Source organism: Hyperolius riggenbachi, chromosome 6 (genome assembly GCF_040937935.1).
Source record: "Hyperolius riggenbachi isolate aHypRig1 chromosome 6, aHypRig1.pri, whole genome shotgun sequence".
Taxonomy (NCBI): Eukaryota; Metazoa; Chordata; class Amphibia; order Anura; family Hyperoliidae; genus Hyperolius; species Hyperolius riggenbachi.
Window position 1 is genome coordinate 8,495,183 of NC_090651.1, and position 20,701 is coordinate 8,515,883.

The following is a 20,701-nucleotide window of genomic DNA, read 5'->3' on the forward strand; positions in this document are numbered from 1 at the left end:
ATAGTACTGTGGATGATTCCAATGTGTTCCTTTTCAAAAACAAAACGGAACTGCAGAGAAATGGCTGCCGTGCTATTTAGAGAAAAGTCCCCCTATCTATGAAAGGTAAAAATATTAAAATGGGCCTACATGTGCCTCCCAAAATAAGACAAGGAATGTTCTGAAACAGAGTAGCTCACAAAGGATTCCTTGATTTATACCTCAGAAGTTTATTCACTGGTGATACAGTAAGTCATACGAGCGCCTCTAGTCTTTCTTCTGAATATGTTTATAAAGCAGCAATCAGGCTGATTGCCAGGGGCATAACTACAAGTTATGGGGTCCCCCAGCAAAATTTTGGGGTCCTCCAATGATCATACCCTTTCCCTTGCCTACTGCTTTCCCAGCCCAGGGGCCCATCTTGCAAGCATCATGTGGGCCCTCCTGCGGTCGCAGGGGGTGCTCCCTGTAGTTACACCCTTACTAAATGCCACTCAGTGTTCTGATTTTATAGAAGAGTTTCCAGGCCTGTTCAGGCATCTGTATTTCTGGTCATTGTTTGCAATGAGCAGGTCTGTTCAGGCGTGGTATGCATATCTAACTGTCTTGCTATGCCAGATACGTGTGTCCTGTGGGATCTCGATCACCGACCTCTTCTGACAATGCCTGTCCAGTCGGGACGTTCAGTGACAGCAGCGCTCTCTTCCACAAATCCCAGTGTGATCTCTGTCCAGCCAGATTCTTCTGCCCAACAGGTGATGTATGTGTGTGTGAAGAAGGGTCGTTGTCTGCATGTTATGCTCATACATTCCACTCACTTGCATTCTTGGGACTCTACCTACAGACTAAGATTCTGAAACCCAGATCAAACAAAGATATGCCCCCCCCCCCCCCCCTCCCCCAAACCAAAAAGCTCACAAACTGGGGTTTACAGCAGCCAACACGGTAAATAATCATTTAAATAGGTATCACTGTAGTGTTGCATAATCTACAAGGGGCTTGATTCACTATGCGGTGCTAACCTACTTAGCAGCACGTCTAAAGTCTTCAGACGTGCTAACCAGGGTGCTAAGTAGGTTAGCACCGGTTTTCTCAATCAGATCACGCACTAAGTACCGCACGCAAAACCTTGCACACGGTACTTAGTGCGTGATCTGATTGAGAAAACCGGTGCTAACCTACTTAGCACCCTGGTTAGCTAAGTCCCATAGGCTTTAATGGGCATTTCGCGCGCATAAAGTTTTGCGCACATAAAGTTTTGCACGTGTAAAGTTTTGCGCGCGAAAAGCTGGTTTAGACGTGCTAAGGGGGTTTTCACAGGCGTGCTAACAGTTAGTACCGCTTTGTGAATCAAGCCCCAGATGTGAAATACAATACAATATTTACTGTGTTGGTGCCTATAATCCCCAGTTTAACTTGGTTTGGCTTCTAATAAACAATAAACGTAAAGTGGACCTGAAGACTGAAAATAAAAAGAGTTTCACTTTTGGCAGTTCTGGCAGTTGCTGTCCACTGCGCCTGCACGGCCCTGACCACACAAGTCATCGTTTGCACTCCCGTGGCTAGGAATGTAGTGAGCAACCGCAGTACGCTTCTGGCTGGTCCAAATCCAAGTTTAGATCCCATACGACAGTGGTTATTTTGTCAGCATTTCACGACGTAACAACTAAAAAGTCCTTTATTGTTCTTAATTGCCATTTTACCGAGTTTAAAAACATTTTTTCCTTGAAAATGTTTAAAACGTCAGAGACGAAGCACTAGCCCCGAACGATAAATCGTTTGGGGATCGAAATCGCGATCACGGAAATGACGATTCCGTGATCGTCATAGTGGCGATTTCATCCCCCTCTGCAGGCAGTCACCTCTCCCGCTATGCACAGCTCGCCGCTCTGTGCACTGGAGGGTCAGCGGTCCCTTGCGGCGATGGAGGCAGCTTACACTCTACCCAACTTGTACACTGACTGCAGTGGCGCAGCCTTTCAGATGAGCGGCCAGCAGACTCCGCCCAGATGCTCTCACTCTTGCGGCGGCTCACTCCTCCCAGCGCTTCCATGGCATTGGCTGGGCGGATGGCAGACTCCGCCCACAGGCTCTCAATCTCCTCCTGAGTCCACATCACTAGCTGGACGGGCAAAGTCTCCCCTGTCCATCAATAGTAGTATCACGGACTGCAGACTCCGCCTGTTAGCCTGTCACTCAACAGTTTCTGCACAGCCTCCACCTCCTTTGCACAGCGTGTTAGCGTGATAATGCTGATGGCTGTGCTGTGACTGACTATTCTGCAAAGCTGCTGTCTGCAGTGGGGCACTGTGAATTTTTGCAAAGGCATAATTTTGTTTGCAGGACAGGCTAAGCTTGATAACTGGCCAAAGCAAAGCATGATTGACAGGCCTGCAGAGACTCTCAGAAAGCAAAGGAAGGACTCTGCTCACACACACACACACACACACACACACACACACACACACACACACACACACACACACACACACACACACACACACACACACACACACACACACACACACACACACACACACACACACACACACACACACACACACACACACACACACACACACACACACACACACACACACACACACACACAGATCCTAGCTGTGAAAGTACAAGCTGTTCCCCTACACCCAAAGGTGGTAAGAGTCACCAATAGCTCCTGGTCCTCGTGCTTTCAAAACTCGTGAAATGTGTGCCATGGCTTCTGCTCATAATTGCATTTAAGATTAATAGATAAATTCACATAATGCAGTAACATTTACAAACATGACAGAAAATGACATCATACTATCAGTTTGATAGTATAATGTCATTTTCAGTCAGTGCATGTTTGCACATGTTACTGTGCACATTGGAAAATTAGTGATAAAGCTTGATTTGAAGAAAATCGTGGATTGAATCGAAATCGCAATTTCTGACAGAAATCGTGTGATTCAATCTTTTCCTAAAATCGTTCAGGCCTACGAAGCACCCTTATGTATTTTACCATATATATCAGTTGGAACATTAGAGAAAACACCTACCCTGCTCTCTGTTTCATCCTTCACTGCTCAGCCTGCTTGTTATCAGCCCTGATAAAATCCCCCACTGAGCATTCAGTCTGGCTTTGCTCAGGAATCATTATAGCTGAGTCTGTCTTCTCTTATGTCTTTTCAAGCCCAAGCGCCCCCTCTTGGCTCTGCTTTCCTGTTCTGTATACTGCAGCATCACAGAGAGCTGTGATGAGATGGGAGGAGCTGCTAATGTAAGAGTATATTGAAAAATGTTTTTTTTTTTTTTTATCTAAATTTGTTAGTCATAAGAGGTTTTTAGAAATGGAGATTTCATTTTGCACACAGCCCACTAAATAATATGCTTTTCTGATGAACTGTGTTTTGCTTGGAGTTTTAGTGAAAAAACAGAAAATCGGCACACCAGAGCGGCGAAAATACCAGGTATAGGGCTTGATTCACTAAGACAAATAGCATGCCTTATCAAAGATAACACACCTTATCAAAGGTAATATGCCTACTGAAGTTAACACACCTTATCAGAGTAGCACAGTGAACTTATGGCTGCTAATTGGCAATAATGGGAGCTCCACTCGTCCTGCCCTGAGCTCCTGCGGGGGTGTAGCGCTCGCTATGCTACTCTGATAAGGCGTGTTAACTTTGATAAGGCGTGCTAACTTTGATAAGACGTGCTAACTTTGATAAGGCATACAATTTGTCTAGTGAATCAAGCTCATCGTATTTATTTTGTAAAATCTATCGGGGTATATGCTTATTTTGTGCCAAAGCGTTCATCTCTGGTTTCCTTTAAAAACTACAAGGTCTTTTTAATTTTTTTGTTGTTGCTTGTTCCCACTTTTCCCACTAACCATTCTAGTTTCCCTGAAATTTCTTTGCAATAAATGCAGAAAATAATTTACGACTGCCATATTCGTAATTTTGTGTAACGTGAAATTTATGAATGGATTAACCAAAATCAATTTAATTTCAAAATTGTAATTACGTGTAATTGCTCAATTTAATGTGAAATTATGACATCGCTACTGTGTAGGTGATTTTGAGTAATTTCTCCAGTGTTTCATCCATGGTGTAGTTTATAAGGTTTTAATAACCTCTTTGATTGTCTCCAGCTGTTCATTCTAGGCATTGTACTTTTTATTTTGTATAGGTTCAGGGGGAAGGCAGCGCCCTCCAGTCCCCTGTCCTCGTGGTCATTACTGCCCTCCAGGAACCAAGCATGGCGCCCAGTTTAAGTGTCCCCCTGGTACATGGAGTGACCGGCCTAGCCTGGCATCCGATAGAGAGTGTTACCCCTGTCCTGCCGGCTGGTTCTGTCTGCTGGGATCTGAGAGCCCCTCTGGAAAGTGCAATGCTGGGTACTTCTGTCCAGAAGGTGGGTAATTATTATATTTTATTGTGAGGAGAACGCCAGCGCATACCACTAAGGCTGCATCCGAAATGACCACCAGCTCAGTGTGCAGCACCTAAATAGATTTTCTGCACACTTTGCATTCAATTCAGATGCAAATCTTATGCAAATCTGCTACTACTTCTTATGCAAACAGGAAACTCAGGAGGAGGGGCTGGGAGCAGCTAACCTGACAGTTACATAGTTACAAAATTAAGAAAAGGTGGGGGGAGAGGCTGCGCATCCCTAAACACATGCTGCAATTGAATGGCTAATCGCACAGGCATACACCACCTCTGCTAGACGGTAAAATGCATGCCCTGCATCCAAGACAAGTGCTGACATTTATTAAACTAGGAGGAACTTTAGCTTCCAATATGGTTTGCATGCAAAGTATATTATACTAGACACTTGCGCCACGGTGAGGCAGACCTCCGGGCAAGTGACCTAACCTAAATTTAAAACCTTGGGAGCAGCTAAGCAAAAAAAAAAAATTATATTTTGTTGTTTTTGATGAATATAGGACCATCATCTTACATGGTGCTGTACAAAGTAAGAGACAAGCACAGATTGAGACTGGGCCGTAATACAGAGTTAGAAGACAAAATAAATTCAACTGTGACTAATATGGTGTGACTTACAAAAAGAAGAACAGCATACAAGAAATAAGGAGCTAGTCTAGTTGAGAGGGGATCCAGCGGAAAACCTCATAGACCAACAATTGCTGCTTGCTCACTAGTGTTGATCGAACATCCAAATATTCGGGTTCGGTTCAGCCGAACATGGTCCAGATATTCGGCATATTCGTGCCGAATCCCGAACATAATGGAAGACAATAGGGACCCGAATATTCCTGCTTTGCAGGCCAGAAAAAACACAAAAAATGAGGGAAACTTCTGCAAAATGGCCTGGAAATAGTGTGTGTGTGTGGGGGGGGGGCAAATGAGATCCTGAAAAGCTGTTGTAGTACTAATGGGACCGGCAACGCTAACCCAGCACACAGGATGGAAGAGGAGGTACAGGAGGAGAAGGCCACGCTTTGTGACACAACCCAGGCCTTGCATGAGGACAAAATGCATGCTTAAAGCGATGCATTTTGTCGCCATGCATCGATACACTGTATATAAAAGGAAATGAGATATTCCTGAAAAGCAGTCCTACCAATGGGACCGGCAATGCTAACCCAGCACACAGGATGGAAGAGGAGGAACAGGAGAAGAAGGCCATGCTTTCTGACACAACCCAGGCCTTGCATGAGGACAAAATGCATGCTTAAAGCGATGCATTTTGTCGCCATGCATCGATATACTGTATATAATAGAAATGAGATATTCCTGAAAAGCAGTCCTACCAATGGGACCGGCAACGCTAACCCAGCACACAGCATGGAAGAGGAGGTACAGGAGGAGAAGGCCACGCCTTGTGACACAACCCAGGCCTTGCATGAGGACAAAATGCATGCTTAAAGCGATGCATTTTGTCGCCATGCATCGATATACTGTATATAATAGAAATGAGATATTCCTGAAAAGCAGTCCTACCAATGGGACCGGCAACGCTAACCCAGCACACAGCATGGAAGAGGAGGAACAGGAGAAGAAGGCCACGCTTTGTGACACAACCCAGGCCTTGCATGAGGACAAAATGCATGCTTAAAGTGAACCCGAGGTGAGAGTGACATGGAGGCTGCCATATTTATTCCCTTTAAGCAACACCAGTTGCCTGGCTGTCCTGCTGATCCTCTGCCTCTAATACATTCAGGCATAGACCCTGAACAAGCATGCAGCAGATCAGGTGTTTCTGACAATAATGTCCGATTACCTGCATACTTCTTTCTGGTTTAATTCACACAACACTGCATCCAAATACATCATTATGGCTGCCAGGTAACCGGTATAGTTTAAAAGGAAATAAATATGGCAACCTGCATCTCATTCTTCTCAGGTTCACTTTAAACCAATGCATTTTGCTGCCATGCATTGATAAATAATATACAAAGGAGATATTCCTGAAAAGTATTCCTATTCCTATCTGGGACCGGCAATGCTAACCCAGCACAGATGTTCATGGTGGTTGGTCGGGGGGTGTTGCGTAGTCGTTTCCAATCCATGATTTATTCATTTGTTATTGTGTCAGACAGTCTGCATTTTCTGTGGAGAGGCGGATACGCCTATCTGTAACGATGCCTCCGGCAGCACTGAAACAGCGTTCCGACATAACGCTGGCGGCAGGGCAAGCCAGCACCTCTATTGCGTACATTGCCAGTTCATGGCAGGTGTCTAGCTTAGAGACTCGATAATTAAAGGGGACTGATGGATCGTTGAACACGGCTACGCCATCTGACATGTAGTCCTTGACCATCCTCTACAGGCGAGCGGTGTTGGAGGTGGAACTGCGTGAACGCTGTTCTGTGGGCTGCTGCCTGGGTGTCAGAAAACTTTGCCACACCTTGGACACTGCCGATACCATTCCCTTGTGGGCACTAGCTGCATCTTGTGTTGTTCTTGGCTCCCCTACTAGTCCTGGGTTAGCGGAAGTCAGTCTGACCGAGGCATCAGGTACACTAAGCGATGGTTGGGTAAACTGAATAGGCTGCTGCAACTTGGTGAGTGCGGCTGAAGCGGTACTGGATTTGCGAAAATGCTTTGCCACTCGTCACACCTTCTGCAGAAGATCCACCACATCTGGGTATGTCCTCAGGAACCGCTGAACCACTAGGTTCAGAATGTGGGCCAGGCAAGGGATGTGTCTCAGCTTTGCCAACTGTAACGCGCTGAGATTGCTCCCATTATCACACACAACCAGGCCTGGTTCCAGGTGCAGCGGTGCCAGCCACAACTGAGTCTGTTCCTGTATTCCCTTCCAAATTTCAGCACCTGTGGGCTGCTTATCTCCAAGGCAGATCAGCTTTAATAAGGCCTGCTGAGGCATGGCAATTGGCAACAGCTGTGCTGCACCGCTTCCACGTACCTATTGCTGAGTTAGCGCTGCTGGATGAGGTAGAGTTTGGAGAGGCGGTGGAGGAGAAGGAGCCAGAGAGGTAGGTGCTTGATAGTGCTGCCCAAAAAATTATATGCATCCGTGGCCCCGGGCAGTGGGAACGCAGATTTTAGTACCTAAACACACGATACAACATGTTTTCTGGGGGCTGAGGCACATACAGATGGTCCCGATCATCATCATCATCATAGAACTCTTCTCCTGACCCCCCACCATCTCTGCCACCCCAACATCCCCAGACACAGACCCCTCATCGTCCTCAACATTAACTTGGGATGCTGGCCTGAGCCCAACCTCCTCCTCCACATCAGGCCCCATCATCTCCTCAACGGCAGCCCTCAATAATCGCCCTGGCGCTGGACCAATGGACACAACGCTCTCGTCCGGGGAGGGCTGCTGATGACCACTGGCTGCTAGGGTGGATGTTATAACTTGCGTGGGGCGTTGGTTGTTGCTGCTGTTAGTGCTGCTCACAGTGGAGGTCTGTGAGAAACTCATGATGAGCTCAAGAAACTTGGTGAACGAACTGCACTGGCAGTCTGACTGTCTGTAAGTAGTAGCTGAAGTGTATGACTGGCTAGCTGAATACAAGTGAGCACTCTGAACCTGCCTGCCTGCACTAAACACACTAATCACGTACTGCTTTTTTATACAACACTAAGCAAGAGTAAAATGCAATGAGATGTATTTTTTATGGGCACACCTGATCCCAGCTGCCACTGAAAGTACTGACTTTTGGTTCAACACTAAGACAAAATTATTTGCAAAAAAGTGTGGGTTTTTTTGGAGACAAATGATCCCAGTTTTCACTGACAGTACTGTCTTTTGGTGCAACACTAAGACAAAATTATTTGGAAAAAAGTGTGTTTACTTTAGAGACACAAGTGATCCCACCGGGCACTGAAATTACTATTTTTGGTGCAACACTAAGACAAAATTATTTGCAATATGCTACCAAACTTGCTACATATGTAAGAATAACAGTGGGTACAAGTTACAACAATAATTGTTCAAAAATATCTTGTAGTTTTTGAGAAAATCGATTTTAAAAATGCAAATAAAAAATGATTTTTAAACCCAGTAAAATGATAGTTTAAAAAACATTTTTTTTTGTATTTTTAAAATCGATTTTTATCAAAAACTGCCAGGTCTTTTTGAACAACTCTTTTTGTAGCTAGCACCCACTATACTACTTAACACGTGTAACAATTTTGGTAATAATAGCATGTATGTGGCCTTTGCTATTCACCGCCAAATTCAGCACAAAAGTACATGTAAATTGCGCGTAAATTCATGTGTAATTACGAATGGTAACATTTAACTACAAAATTAATGATGCTATTCCCCCAAAATTTCACATTACGATGGGTAATTGCGTATAACGATGCGTATTTTCAGCTCAACACTATTAGGGAGGCCCTTATCAATGTTTTGCTGAGGGGCCCCAAGATTTGTAGTTAGGCCACTGTATTGGGGTATGTTTTTTTAACTGCTCCTCGTAATGTAAATTGGTCAGTAGGATGGCCTACTCTGTGATTTCCTGCACTTCTTACCACTGATTTCTTATAATGAATGGCCCGAGATTCCTTCTGACTGCCTATCTAATGACATGCCTGTTTTTGGTTATGTTTTTGTCCCGTAAAGGCTCCCAGTTTGGCTCGCAGTTCCCATGCCCGCCAGGGACATACAGCCTGAAGCTGGGGGGCGTTCGTATAGGAGACTGCAGTGCTTGTCCTGTGGGGTCTTACTGCCCAGCGGGTACATCAAAGCCATCCTTGTGTCCCATGTGAGTATACCGTTGGTCGCTCATAACCAGTTTACGACTTGCTATGCATGCTGGGAAATCCCTGCTGTATAGACCAAAGATTGTCTAAGCACAGAAATACCAGGGACTAGAAACGAAGTACAGTGAAGTCCCGGCACAGGAGGGGATTGCCTGATTGCCTGTTCTTTCTGGTTTCTTGAGAATTCACGCAACCAGGGCCTAAATACTGTAAAACACTAACCTCCTCCCTAAGAGCAAAGACAGAGTATCGCGCAGCAGAAACAACTTACAAAAGCGTTGGGCACCTGCCTTCTGCACTCCTGCGGGTGCCTGATGCTTTGCTGCATCTGCACTGATGCGTCACTCACGTGCAGTTCAGGTGATCCATCGGGATCTGTACGAAGACGCAGCCGGCAGCTGCAGGAGTGAAGAGGACCGGCACGTAAAGCTGTTGTAAGTTGGGGAGGGGGGGACACCAATGCAAAAACAGGGCTCATAGCCATCATAAAACTTTCGCTGGGGAGGGGGACATGAATTGTAGTTACGCCACTGTCTCATATGTTTGTAAGGTTTACATTTTCCCTGAATATTCTACATAACAGGGGTACTTACCAAGCTGAGCATGGCGCCCGGGAGGCGGGTGAATGTGAGCCGTGCCCAGCGGGCTCCTCTTGTCCGGATATTGGAATGGGTGCTCCTGTGCCGTGCAGAGCCGGAACCTTCTCTGTGAGTATCTGCATGAAATGTAATGGTCATTCGTCTTTAGTATTATAATATTCACACACACAACAACACGTCATCTTTGTAGATGATTACTTCATGTAGTGAGTAGCATGCAAAACAGAAATGTACCATCTTATAACAGAAGGTATTTGGGATTATTCAGGTTGACGTGAGCATATGATTTCTCCCACAATGCTTCACTGCTGAATATGTAAATCACCCCATTGTTTCCCGATTATAGCTAAACACACCTCTAGAATCAATGGAATGCAATGATGTGTCAGCTTGACGATTTGCATATTTAGCAGTGATGCATTGTAGGACATCTCAGAGCTCACTCCAACCTGAATAATCACACATACCTTCTGTTTTTGAGAAGGCACAATTCTGTTTTGCATAATATTTTTAGTAAGAGGGCTTGTTGGTCCTGTGTAGCCCCTTACACACTCCTGGGAGTTCTGGTTCACCATGATCTTGCTGGGTACTCTAACTCTATAGTAGTATCCACACCCGGTCCCTGGGGTTCTGCTTAATATATTCATGACCATAATGTTTATCAGAATACCAAAAGTAAAGTAATGTGGACAGCTCTATATTGTAGTGACCAGCAGCACTCTTACCTTGCATGTATAGGTCCCGGTTTGAATTACCAGCCAGGGCACTATCTGCACGGAGTTTGTATTTTCTCCCCTTGTCTGTGTGGGTTTCCTCCGGACACTCCAGTTTCTCACTCCACATCTCAAAAACATACATATTAGCTAATTGGCTTCCCCTGATATTGACCTTAGACTATGATGGACATATCACTACGGCAGGGAATAGATGGTGAGCCCCTCTTAGTGACAGTTAAAGCGGATCCGAGATGAAAAACTAACTATAACAAGTAACTTGTCTATATATCTTATCTAAAGTTTAGATGGTTTACACAGCAAATCTAGCTGCAAACAGCTTTAATAGAATATGGTTATTTATTCCTGTGATACGACAGCAGCCATGTTGTTTGTAAACATTACACAGAAGCAAAAGCTTATCTGTATCTTGAGCCATCAGTCTAACCCCCTCTCCTCCTCCCCTCTGCCTCTTAAAGCAATGGTTAGTAACACCTCCCCCTCCTCCTGCCCAGACTGAGCTCCCATGAGCCCTAGCTACTGCCAAGGCTCTCTGAAAACCTGTGGGTGTGGCTTTTTTAGTTTATAGGGAATTAGAGTATTAAAACAAAAACAAAAAAGTATTTGGGTTGAGGAATGCCCAATAAACAATAGAAAAGGAACACAATTGTGCAATGTGTAAAAGTTCACCTCGGATCCACTTTAAGTGACAAGACAATATACTTTTCTCCACCACTATCACGGGGGTGCACCTTGCTTGTCTCACTTCTCCTTCTGCCCTGCAGGATGCAGCTTCCTCCGTTTGCCTATCTTGTCCAGCGGGACATTACTGCCACGAGGACAGGACCAGCCGAGAGAGGATGATGCAGCTTTTGTGTCCAGTTGGAAGAGTCTGTCCGAAGGGAACGGCCATCTTTCCCGATGAGGAGACCAGCACCTGTCCACAAGGATTCTACTGTGCTGAGGGGAGCAGTGTAAGAAACCTTACAGCTCAATGATAATACATGGAGATTCTCTGGCCCGTATGCAATTCACTTCTTTTAAAGGGGCACTATGGCGAAAAATTGTAAAATTTAAAATCTATGCAAGCATATACAAATAAGAAGTACATTTTTTCCAGAGTAAAATGAGCCATAAATTACTTTTCTCCTATGTTGCTGTCACTTACAGTAGGTAGTAGAAATCTGACAGAAGCGACAGGTTTTGGACTAGTTCATCTTTTCATAGGGGATTCTCAGGGATTGATTTATTTTCAAAAGCATTTAGTGAATGGCAGTTGCTCTGTCCAACTGCCAAAACACTGTGTAGGGAGCAGGGAAGCAGGCCAGCATCATTGTTTAAATCACTTTTAGGGAATATCTTTATAATGAATAAAAGCCTTGCTGAATATCCCTCATGAAGAGATGGACTAGTCCAAAACCTGTCACTTCTGTCAGATTTCTACTACCTACTGTAAGTGACAGCAACATAGGAGAAAAGTAATTTATGGCTCATTTTACTCTGGAAAAAAAAGTACTTCTTATTTGTTTATGTTTGCACATTTTTTTAATTTTACAATTTTTTTTGCCATAGTGCCCCTTTAAGTTTTCATATCTTATCAATAAAATGTTTCATATGCAATTAACTTTTTCACCTGGGTTTCTTCTAGGAGATCATTTTTTTTATCTTCTATTTAGACTAATTTTTCCGCTCTTGCAATTTAAAAAGTAATACATTGGCCTCAACTCACTAAGCTTTATCAAACACTTTATCGAACGTTTGACAATTTACCTCATGAGTAAAATCTAATTTTGAATTCACTGAGGTGTTATAGATTTATCAGATGTTTTATTGATAAAACGTTCAATAAATATATAACAGCTTAGTGAATTCAAAATTAAATTTTATCCATGAGGTAAATTATCAAACGTTCGATAAAGTGCTTTGATAAAGCTTAGAGAATTGAGGCCAATGTAGGTTAAAAAGTGCTACCAAAATTACTTTATGTATTTTCTTGCTTGCTGGTGGTTTAAAGGGTATTTTATTGACAAGGTGGGAAAATATCAACTGGGAGAAAAATCAGGAGAAAAAGTGAATTGCATCGGGGGCTATGCCTTTTATGCCACCAGCAATCAAGAAAATACTCAGAATAGTTATGGCAGTACTTTTTCAACTACTTTTTGGTACTTTTCTCATTGCAGAGTACTGAAAAGTGATTTAAAACAAGATGAAAAATGATCTCCAGGGAGAAAACTTCAGAGAAAAGGTGAATTGAATAAGGGTAATTTGCCCATATGCAATTCATTTTTTCCTCCTGAGTTTTCTCCAAGGTGATGCTTTAACATGTTGTCAATAAAATCCCCTTTACCTGCTACACGACCGCGTCACACCGATGGGTGTGGCCGCAGCAGTAGGGGCTGCAGTATGCAGGAGACCGCGTCACACTGATGGGTGTGGCCGCAGCAGCAGTGGCTGCAGTATGCAGGAGACCGCGTCACACTGATGGGTGTGGCCGTAGCAGCAGGGGCTGCAGTATGCAGGAGACCGCAGCAGCAGGGGCTGCAGTATGCAGGAGATCGCGTCACACTGATGGGTGTGGCCGCAGCAGCAGGGGCTGCAGTATGCAGGAGACCGCAGCAGCAGGGGCTGCAGTATGCAGGAGACCGCGTCACACGGATGGGTGTGGCCGCAGCAGCAGGGGCTGCAGTATGCAGGAGATCGCGTCACACTGATGGGTGTGGCCTCAGCAGCAGGGGCTGCAGTTTGCAGGAGACCGGGCACAGGTTGTGCACGCATCTCCTGTTGTACAGCGCTGTGATCTGCAGCAGCGCTGTACTGGGGACAGCCGTGTGACAGGGCTGTCCCCTCCAGGGGATCAGAGGTGATCGGCTGTCATAGGCTGAAGCTTATGACAGCTGATCACAGTGATTGGCTGGCGGGGGGGAGGGAGGGCGGGCCTAGGGAAAAATAAATAAAAAATAGGGACATTTATTGGTATAAAAATAAAAAAAATATTTGTATTAAAAAAATAAACACGGGGGGAGGGGGGGAATATCAGACTCCACCAACAGGGAGTTCTGTTGATGGGTAGAAAAAGGGGGGATCACTTGTGTGCTGTGTTGTGCGGCCCTGCAGCTTGGTCTTAAAGCTGCAGTGGCCTATTTTACATAAAATGGCCTGGTCTTTAGGGGGGTTTAACATTGCGGTCCTCAATAGGTTAAACCAACTTTTCACTTACTTTTTGGCACTTTTTTTCAGTTGTAGAGTACTGAAAAGTTATTTTAATGAGAATATGAAAAAATATATCCCAGGAAAAAGCACAAGAGAAAAAAATTGCTTGCATATGGGCCTTCATGGTTTGTCTAGTTAAGCCATCACACTATGGGCTTGATTCACTAAGACAAATAGCATGCTTTATCAAAGTTAACACGCCTTATAAGAGTAGCATATGAACCCGCAGGGGCTCAGGGCAGGACGGGTGGAGCTCTCGTCATTGCCAATTAGCAGGCATAAGTTCGTAGCGCTCACTATGCTACTCTGATAAGGCGTGTTCACTTTGATAAGGTGTGCTATTTGTCTTAGTGAATCAAGCCCTATATATGTTTTGGGAGAAATTCTAGAACTTGCTCAGTCATATCGCTGTTTGTACGTCCAGCACAAGACACAAAGGCCTGTAAGCAATTCACTTTTTCCTGAATTTTATGTCCTAGGAGATCATTTTCATATTCTTTAAAAAATAAATTATTATCGTGAAGCTAAACTTTTGCTTACTGATGATCGTAATCTGCCAATTCTGATCACATGAAACGTCACTTAATTGTTCGCAATTTCAGGCATGCATAATTAAGATTTGGACATTTAATTGATTTTGCGTAATCCATTCGTAACGTTGCGTAATTACGTGAAATTTTACGTAATTTTGTGCCGACTTTAACAGTTACGTGCAGTTCTGAATGTTGAGAAGAGTGTGAACAAGTAAAAAAAAAATTATAATTTGCTAAAAGACCTTGTATCGATTTTGAAAATGCAAAAGAAAAATGTTTTTTAAACTCAGTAAAACGTCAATTTAAAAAAAAAAATTCCTTTGCATTTTCAATATCGAGTATCTCAAAAACTACGAAGTCTTTTTGAAAAATGATTGGACTTGTTCCCACTCTTCCCTTTAACATATGTAGCAATTTTGGCGACAAAAGCATGTCTGCCGGCTTTGCTATTAACCACTACAATTCGCACAAAATTATAAAAAATTACGGTTCCTGATTATGTTTACTTACAAAATTCATTACGAGTTTTCTCGAAAGTTTGCATTACGATTTTGCATCGTAATTTAGAATTACGATACAAAATTGTGATTATGCAAAATTCATGCTCTTCACTGCTTTTGATCAGAGAACATGCCATTTAGAGAGCTACTTCAAGGTGTACCAGTTTATTTGTACTGAAATTTGACAGTGTGGTCATCACCAAGATACAACCTTATTGACTATTTCCCTGAATTCCTGTGAATTCTTCTCCACGTGATATGCCTAAAGATTATTCAGCTAGGTGGCTGTGAGTGTCATAATAATAATATGACCTTCCCGTAGGAGCCCAGATCTTGTCCGAACGGCACCTATGGGCATCACTCAGGCCTGGAAGGATTGGAAGAGTGTCTGCTGTGTCCTGAAGGGAAATACTGCTACCAGGAAGGGCAGAGAGGGATGCCAAGTCCCGTGAGTACTATTATTATTATTATTTAGTTACTATGAGTTTATAGCTATGCATTGCATATAAGCTTTGTGGATTACTAATTTTACCATCATATGCATTAAAAATTGAGCTTTATGCATTGTGTCCTCTCCTCTCCAGACTGGGGAGTGTCCCCAGGGATACCACTGTCCACCGGGAACCGGCTTTCCTCTGTCCTACCCCTGCCAGCCTGGGACGCACTGGAACCAGACAAAAATGGGTCTACAACCTGCAGTCTGCTTACCCTGCCCAGCAGGATTCTTCTGTGACTCCCCATCCTTACTGGTGCCCAAACTGTGCCCAGCTGTAAGTATTCCATACCTACACCTGACACTAACCCCCTACCTACACCTAACACTAACCCCCTTCAAAAACAAATTCTAACTCCTAACACTAGCCTCCTGTCCATGAGTATTTTCCCTACCTCCACCCCCCCCCCCTCTACCCCTCCCCACCCTAATCCCTCATATTAAACTACTCGCCCTATACTCTCTCCTGCACTTGGCTACGTAATAGCTGAGTCCTGGCATTGTATAATAGACTAACAGTTGATACCCTTTTACATTGTTCTGAGGGGCGGCTATTCAATAATCGAGTGCCGGCATTGGTTATAAAGTAGTCAAACACCGGTGCACAAGTAACCATACAGTGCACTTGGCTACTATGTAGTCGAGTTGAAGTTGTTCTAACTATACAATAGCACACATAGCCAGGTGGCACTTTTGATGGGGGATTTGGCTTCCAAATATCCAAGCCCCTGTTTATTTTGGAGAGCAACCATCATCCAGAGGAATCCATGCAGTCCTGAGTGGGGACAGGATTAAGTTGCTCACCTGCCTATACAGAGATTGTCTTGGTGGCAACCAAGGTTTTCTGAGTAGCTCTGGTGACCTCTGATTATACTAATAATTTATCTGAATTATGGCACTCTTAGCTCGTGGATGTGTCTCCTTTTAATTTCCGAGGTCTTCAGCCTACTCGTCTCATCCATTTCGAGTCATGCCACTCAAGGCATGGATTCATTGGAGAAAACCCTGATGCTGGGGAAGATGGAGGGCAAAATGAAGGGAACAGCAGAAAATGAGATGGCTAGATAGTATCATGGAAGCAGCAAACATGAGCTTGGACAATCTTTGGGGGGCAGTAGAGGATAGAGAGGCCTGGTGTGATGTGCTCCATGGGGTCTTAAAGAGTCCAACGTGACTGAATAGTGACTGACCAACAACAACATCTATATATTCCTTTCTCTGGATGTGCATTTTATCAGACTTTGTTGTCTGCAGTATTTCTTTAATTATGAGGCCAGCTGTCTTCCATGTTTTGTGTCACGCAGAGTTTGCAGAACTCTTATTGCTCCTACTTATTGAACAGACTCACTTCTCAATGACACATATCTTCATTTGTCTACAGGGTTTCCACTGTCGCCCTGGCAGTTCTCTCCCGGAGCCGTGTCCAGAGGGAACCTACAGCCCACGTGAGGGGCTCTCCATCCAGGCCGGGTGTCAGCCATGTGAAGCTGGCTGGTTCTGCTCTGGTCTGGGGCTCACAACTCGCAGTGGTCAGTGCCAGGAAGGATTCTTCTGCCCGGAAAGATCCACAAGATCGGTATATAAAACACTAACCACAACGCTGACCACAAAACTGAAGAAAAAAGTAATTTGTAATAGCCATTGGGCCAAGTTCTGGACAGGCAACTTATTTCATGGGCTAAATGTACTTGTCATTACAGTACAGCTTGCTTCCTTTTCTCTGGATTTAGCTGCTTGGTGGGTCAGTCTAGTATGACCATGTGACACACAACGTAGGACAAATGGGAAACAACCTTCTCTAGAGGTCTTGTATAAAGAGGTCCACAACTACAGCAAGCACAATAAAACTGTGAGGAATCGCGGGGAAGCAGCCGCCTCCGGGAAGGGCATGGCAGAGCGCGGAGAGCACATGGCCCTGTTGCGGATACACCGCAGAACAGTGTCGGTGTGGCTGGGACTCATAGTCCCTCTAGGTTCAGAATGACGCGCGTGCGCGCGGAGAGGCAGAACTTATATGGCAGCCAGAAAAAGGTCAGCTGACCTGGTCGGTCAGCTGACGACTCTGCTCCTTCCCATTGGACCAGCACTTAGGGAGGTGCTGGAGAAGGTCTGTGTATTTATACTGCCGGCTGTTCAGTTGCTGGTTGTCTGGCGTTGCGAACACTTCGTGGTAGCACTCAGACCTGTCTGTATCTGTGTTCTAGCATAGTTTCCAAAGGTGTTGACGGCCACGGATCTCACACCTTAGCGTTAGGAAATTATACTGTATTATTTGTTATGACCTTCTGCTTGCCTGACTATCCACCTGAACTCTGATCCTGTACCTCGATATTTCTGATACTCTGTTGCCGAACCCCGGCTCGCCCTAGACTCTGCATCTGCCTCCTGATTCTGTACCTCGATATTTCTTTTACCCTGTTGCCGTACCCTGCTTGTTTATTAGACCCCGCATCTGCCTTCTGAATCTGTACTGTATCTGTCTGTGTGGTTACGACTTGGTTTGTCCGACCTCGAGAACCGACCTTACTGTCAGAGGCGGTTGCCAGTCCTGATAGTGACACTCCCTCCTGAGTGTCACTCTAGGTGTCACTCTACTCTCAGCCTGTTTCCTCCCCCCGGGAGAGTGCAGGTTTTCGGAAGGAATTTGTGCAGTACTCCTTACTGTCCTGAGGCCTAGTCCTCTCTAGGTATTACTGTTGCACCAAACACAACTACTCTACTCAGGTGTCCAGAGGTTATCTTATATATCTGATTATCGGTGATACTGCAGATCATCAATAATCTGGTATATATCTGTATTCCCAGTGATACTGCAGATCACCGGTAATCAGATCCTCTCTGTGTTACACCGATCGTTACACAAACAAAGGATTTTCCAGTTTTAACAGTTCATTTACAGTACTGAGCATCATTGGTTTTACAATTTGCCATTGCTGAGTGGAACTGAAGTCAGTTACCACATTAACTTAATTTCCTATAAGAGCACAGTGTATCACAAAACTTAGTAGTGTTTTCATGTAAAATTTAATTTTTACCTCTAAGAAATCCAATTTGTATCTTTGGCTTTATTTCTGGGGTGAGAAATTCTTTAAAATCCCTAACAATTTTCTTCAGACCTGAGTAAAAGAAACAACCATTAACTTGCGAGCAACCACCGCCACCTTGTGGTAAGCTGGTAAAACAACATATTATAAAAGAGTTGTAGTTGAAGAATGGCGCTTTTGCTGGCTGCCTGGTAACCAATGCACAGTTACTCCTGTTTATTGCCTGATGAAGTGGGTTGAAGCTCGAGAAACGCATTGCACTTTTAAAGTTTTATAATTAAGGAGGTTTTTTTTACAACTGGATATTGACTTTTCAGTGAGGTAGGCCACCAATACCTCCCTTTTTGAATTGTTTTTAACTTATTTTATTCTAATTTGATGCCTCTTTTCAAAATAATAAATTTGGGTTCAAAGCCACTTTTAGTATTGGGTTTGGTCAGGCTTAAATTGACTTGTTCACAAGGGGTCCTGTCCTGTGCAATTAACTTTTTTCCTAATTTTCTACCAGGAGATAATTTTTCATCTTGAATACTTAAAACTTTTCTGTGCCCCCCCCCCTCCCCCCCGGTATTATTTTGCTTGCTGGGGGCTTGGATTGTATTTTATTGATAAGGTGTGGAGCATCTCCTGTGAGAAAACGCAGGAGAAGAGTTCAGTGAACAGGGGCCCCTATGTCAATTAAATCTTTAGAACTACGACTCGGCTCTGAAGGCAGATTCTGCGGTAACACTTCCTAATATTTTGCTCATCTTCAGTGGATCCTCTATGTTAAAGTTCAGTTGATTTCGAATTAAATTAAACAATAACCTTTAAAAAGGACTATGGCCTCAATTCACTAAGGCTGCTTACACACTAAGACGTTACAGGCGCACGTTAGTGCGCCTGTAACGCTCCCCCAACGCACAGCAATGTAACACAAGTGGGCTGTTCACACAGCCCACGTTGCTTTACATGTAACGCTGCACGTTGTCCGGAAAGTGCAGCATGCTACGGCGTTAGAGCGGCTATAGCCGCGTTAGACTGTTTGCACATGCGCAGTGGGGGGCGGAGAGGGGGCGGGGGAGAAGCTGCTACAGTAGCCGCGCACATGGCTACTTAACCCACCTGGCGGTATGAAAAATTCCGCCAGGGGGCAGCGCAGCAGTTTTTTTTATTTTTATTTTTTTTTAAATCATGTAGCGAGCCCATGGCTCGCTACATGATAGCCGCTGCTCAGCGGCATCCCCCCGCCCGCTTCGAACGCCTTCGGCGATCTCCGATCAGGAAATCCCGTTCAAAGAACGGGATTTCCTGGAGGGCTTCCCCCGTCGCCATGGCGACGGCGTGGGATGACGTCACCGACGTCATTGGAAGTCCCGATCCACCCCTCGGCGCTGCCTGGCACTGATTGGCCAGGCAGCGCACGGGGTCTGGGGGGGGGGGGGCGCGCGCCGCAACAGATAGCGGCGATCGGGCGCGGGCCGGCGGCGATCAGTGTGCTAGCGCAGCTAGCAAAGTGCTAGCTGCGTCCAGCAAAAAAACAATTATGTAAATCGGCCCAGCAGGGCCTGAGCGGCACCCTCCGGCGGCTTACCCCGTGTCCAGCACGGGGTTACCGCTAAGGAGGTTAATATTCACTGCACCGGCGGCCGCTGGTTGTCCGGCGGGACCACGTGATGCGGAGTGTCTCGCTCCGCATCACGTGGTCCTGCCGGCCAATCAGCGCCACTCTGGGAGACCTTATACGGATAGAGCCGCCTATCGCGGCTCACTCTACCGTCCTCTCCTGCACCACCATGCGTTGCATTAGGTGCACGTTATGCGACCTTAATGTAGCACCTAACGCAACGTCTTGGTGTGCAAGTAGCCTAAGCTTATCTCCTGTCTTTAATAACTCTTCTGAGCTGTTTCTACAGTTATCACCATATGTGTTATTATGAGGCACATTATTTAGAATACATGTTTTGTAAGAACATTTGTATCTATTGTGCAAAAAATGATCCACCTAATGAAATGTAATTGTGTTTTATGTTGAGTCTGGTGTTTGAGCTGCTACTAAGCTTTCATTAGTTCCTGTCTTCTCTCTTCTCTTCCCTCTCTGCACACGGCAAGTCTCCTTCTGGAGGTGTTTGTCCAGTTGGTTCCTATTGCCCTGCTGGTTCCGGGTGGCCAACACTGTGCCCTCCTGGCACTTACAGCAACCAGACTGGTCTTGTGAAGCAGAGTCAGTGCTTAACGTGCCCACCAGGGTAAGTGAATTTCCTTTAATGGCATGATTAGACTCACTGGTGTCCCCTCTGTGTAGGATGTTCTGTGATGGACAGACTGGATGCACTCCCACTGTAAATGTCAGATACAGAGTCACTCATCTCCTCTCTCCGTAGGATGTTCTGTGATGGACAGACTGGATCCACTCCCACTGTAAATGTCAGATACAGAGTGACTCACTCT

At 44.9% G+C, this 20,701-nt stretch overlaps 1 protein-coding gene across 1 annotated transcript in view; it reads left to right on the plus strand.

Moving 5' to 3' along the window:
• The window catches only part of LOC137522012 (multiple epidermal growth factor-like domains protein 11), a 48,180-nt gene that overhangs the window by 26,752 nt on the left and 727 nt on the right, over positions 1-20,701 (plus strand). The window contains exons 6-14 of the mRNA XM_068242029.1: positions 598-734; positions 4,156-4,380; positions 9,040-9,181; positions 9,763-9,886; positions 11,277-11,465; positions 15,057-15,182; positions 15,319-15,504; positions 16,609-16,803; positions 20,363-20,499. Of these exons, the coding sequence (XP_068098130.1) occupies positions 598-734; positions 4,156-4,380; positions 9,040-9,181; positions 9,763-9,886; positions 11,277-11,465; positions 15,057-15,182; positions 15,319-15,504; positions 16,609-16,803; positions 20,363-20,499 (1,461 nt within the window). The remainder of the gene's footprint in view (positions 1-597; positions 735-4,155; positions 4,381-9,039; positions 9,182-9,762; positions 9,887-11,276; positions 11,466-15,056; positions 15,183-15,318; positions 15,505-16,608; positions 16,804-20,362; positions 20,500-20,701) is intronic.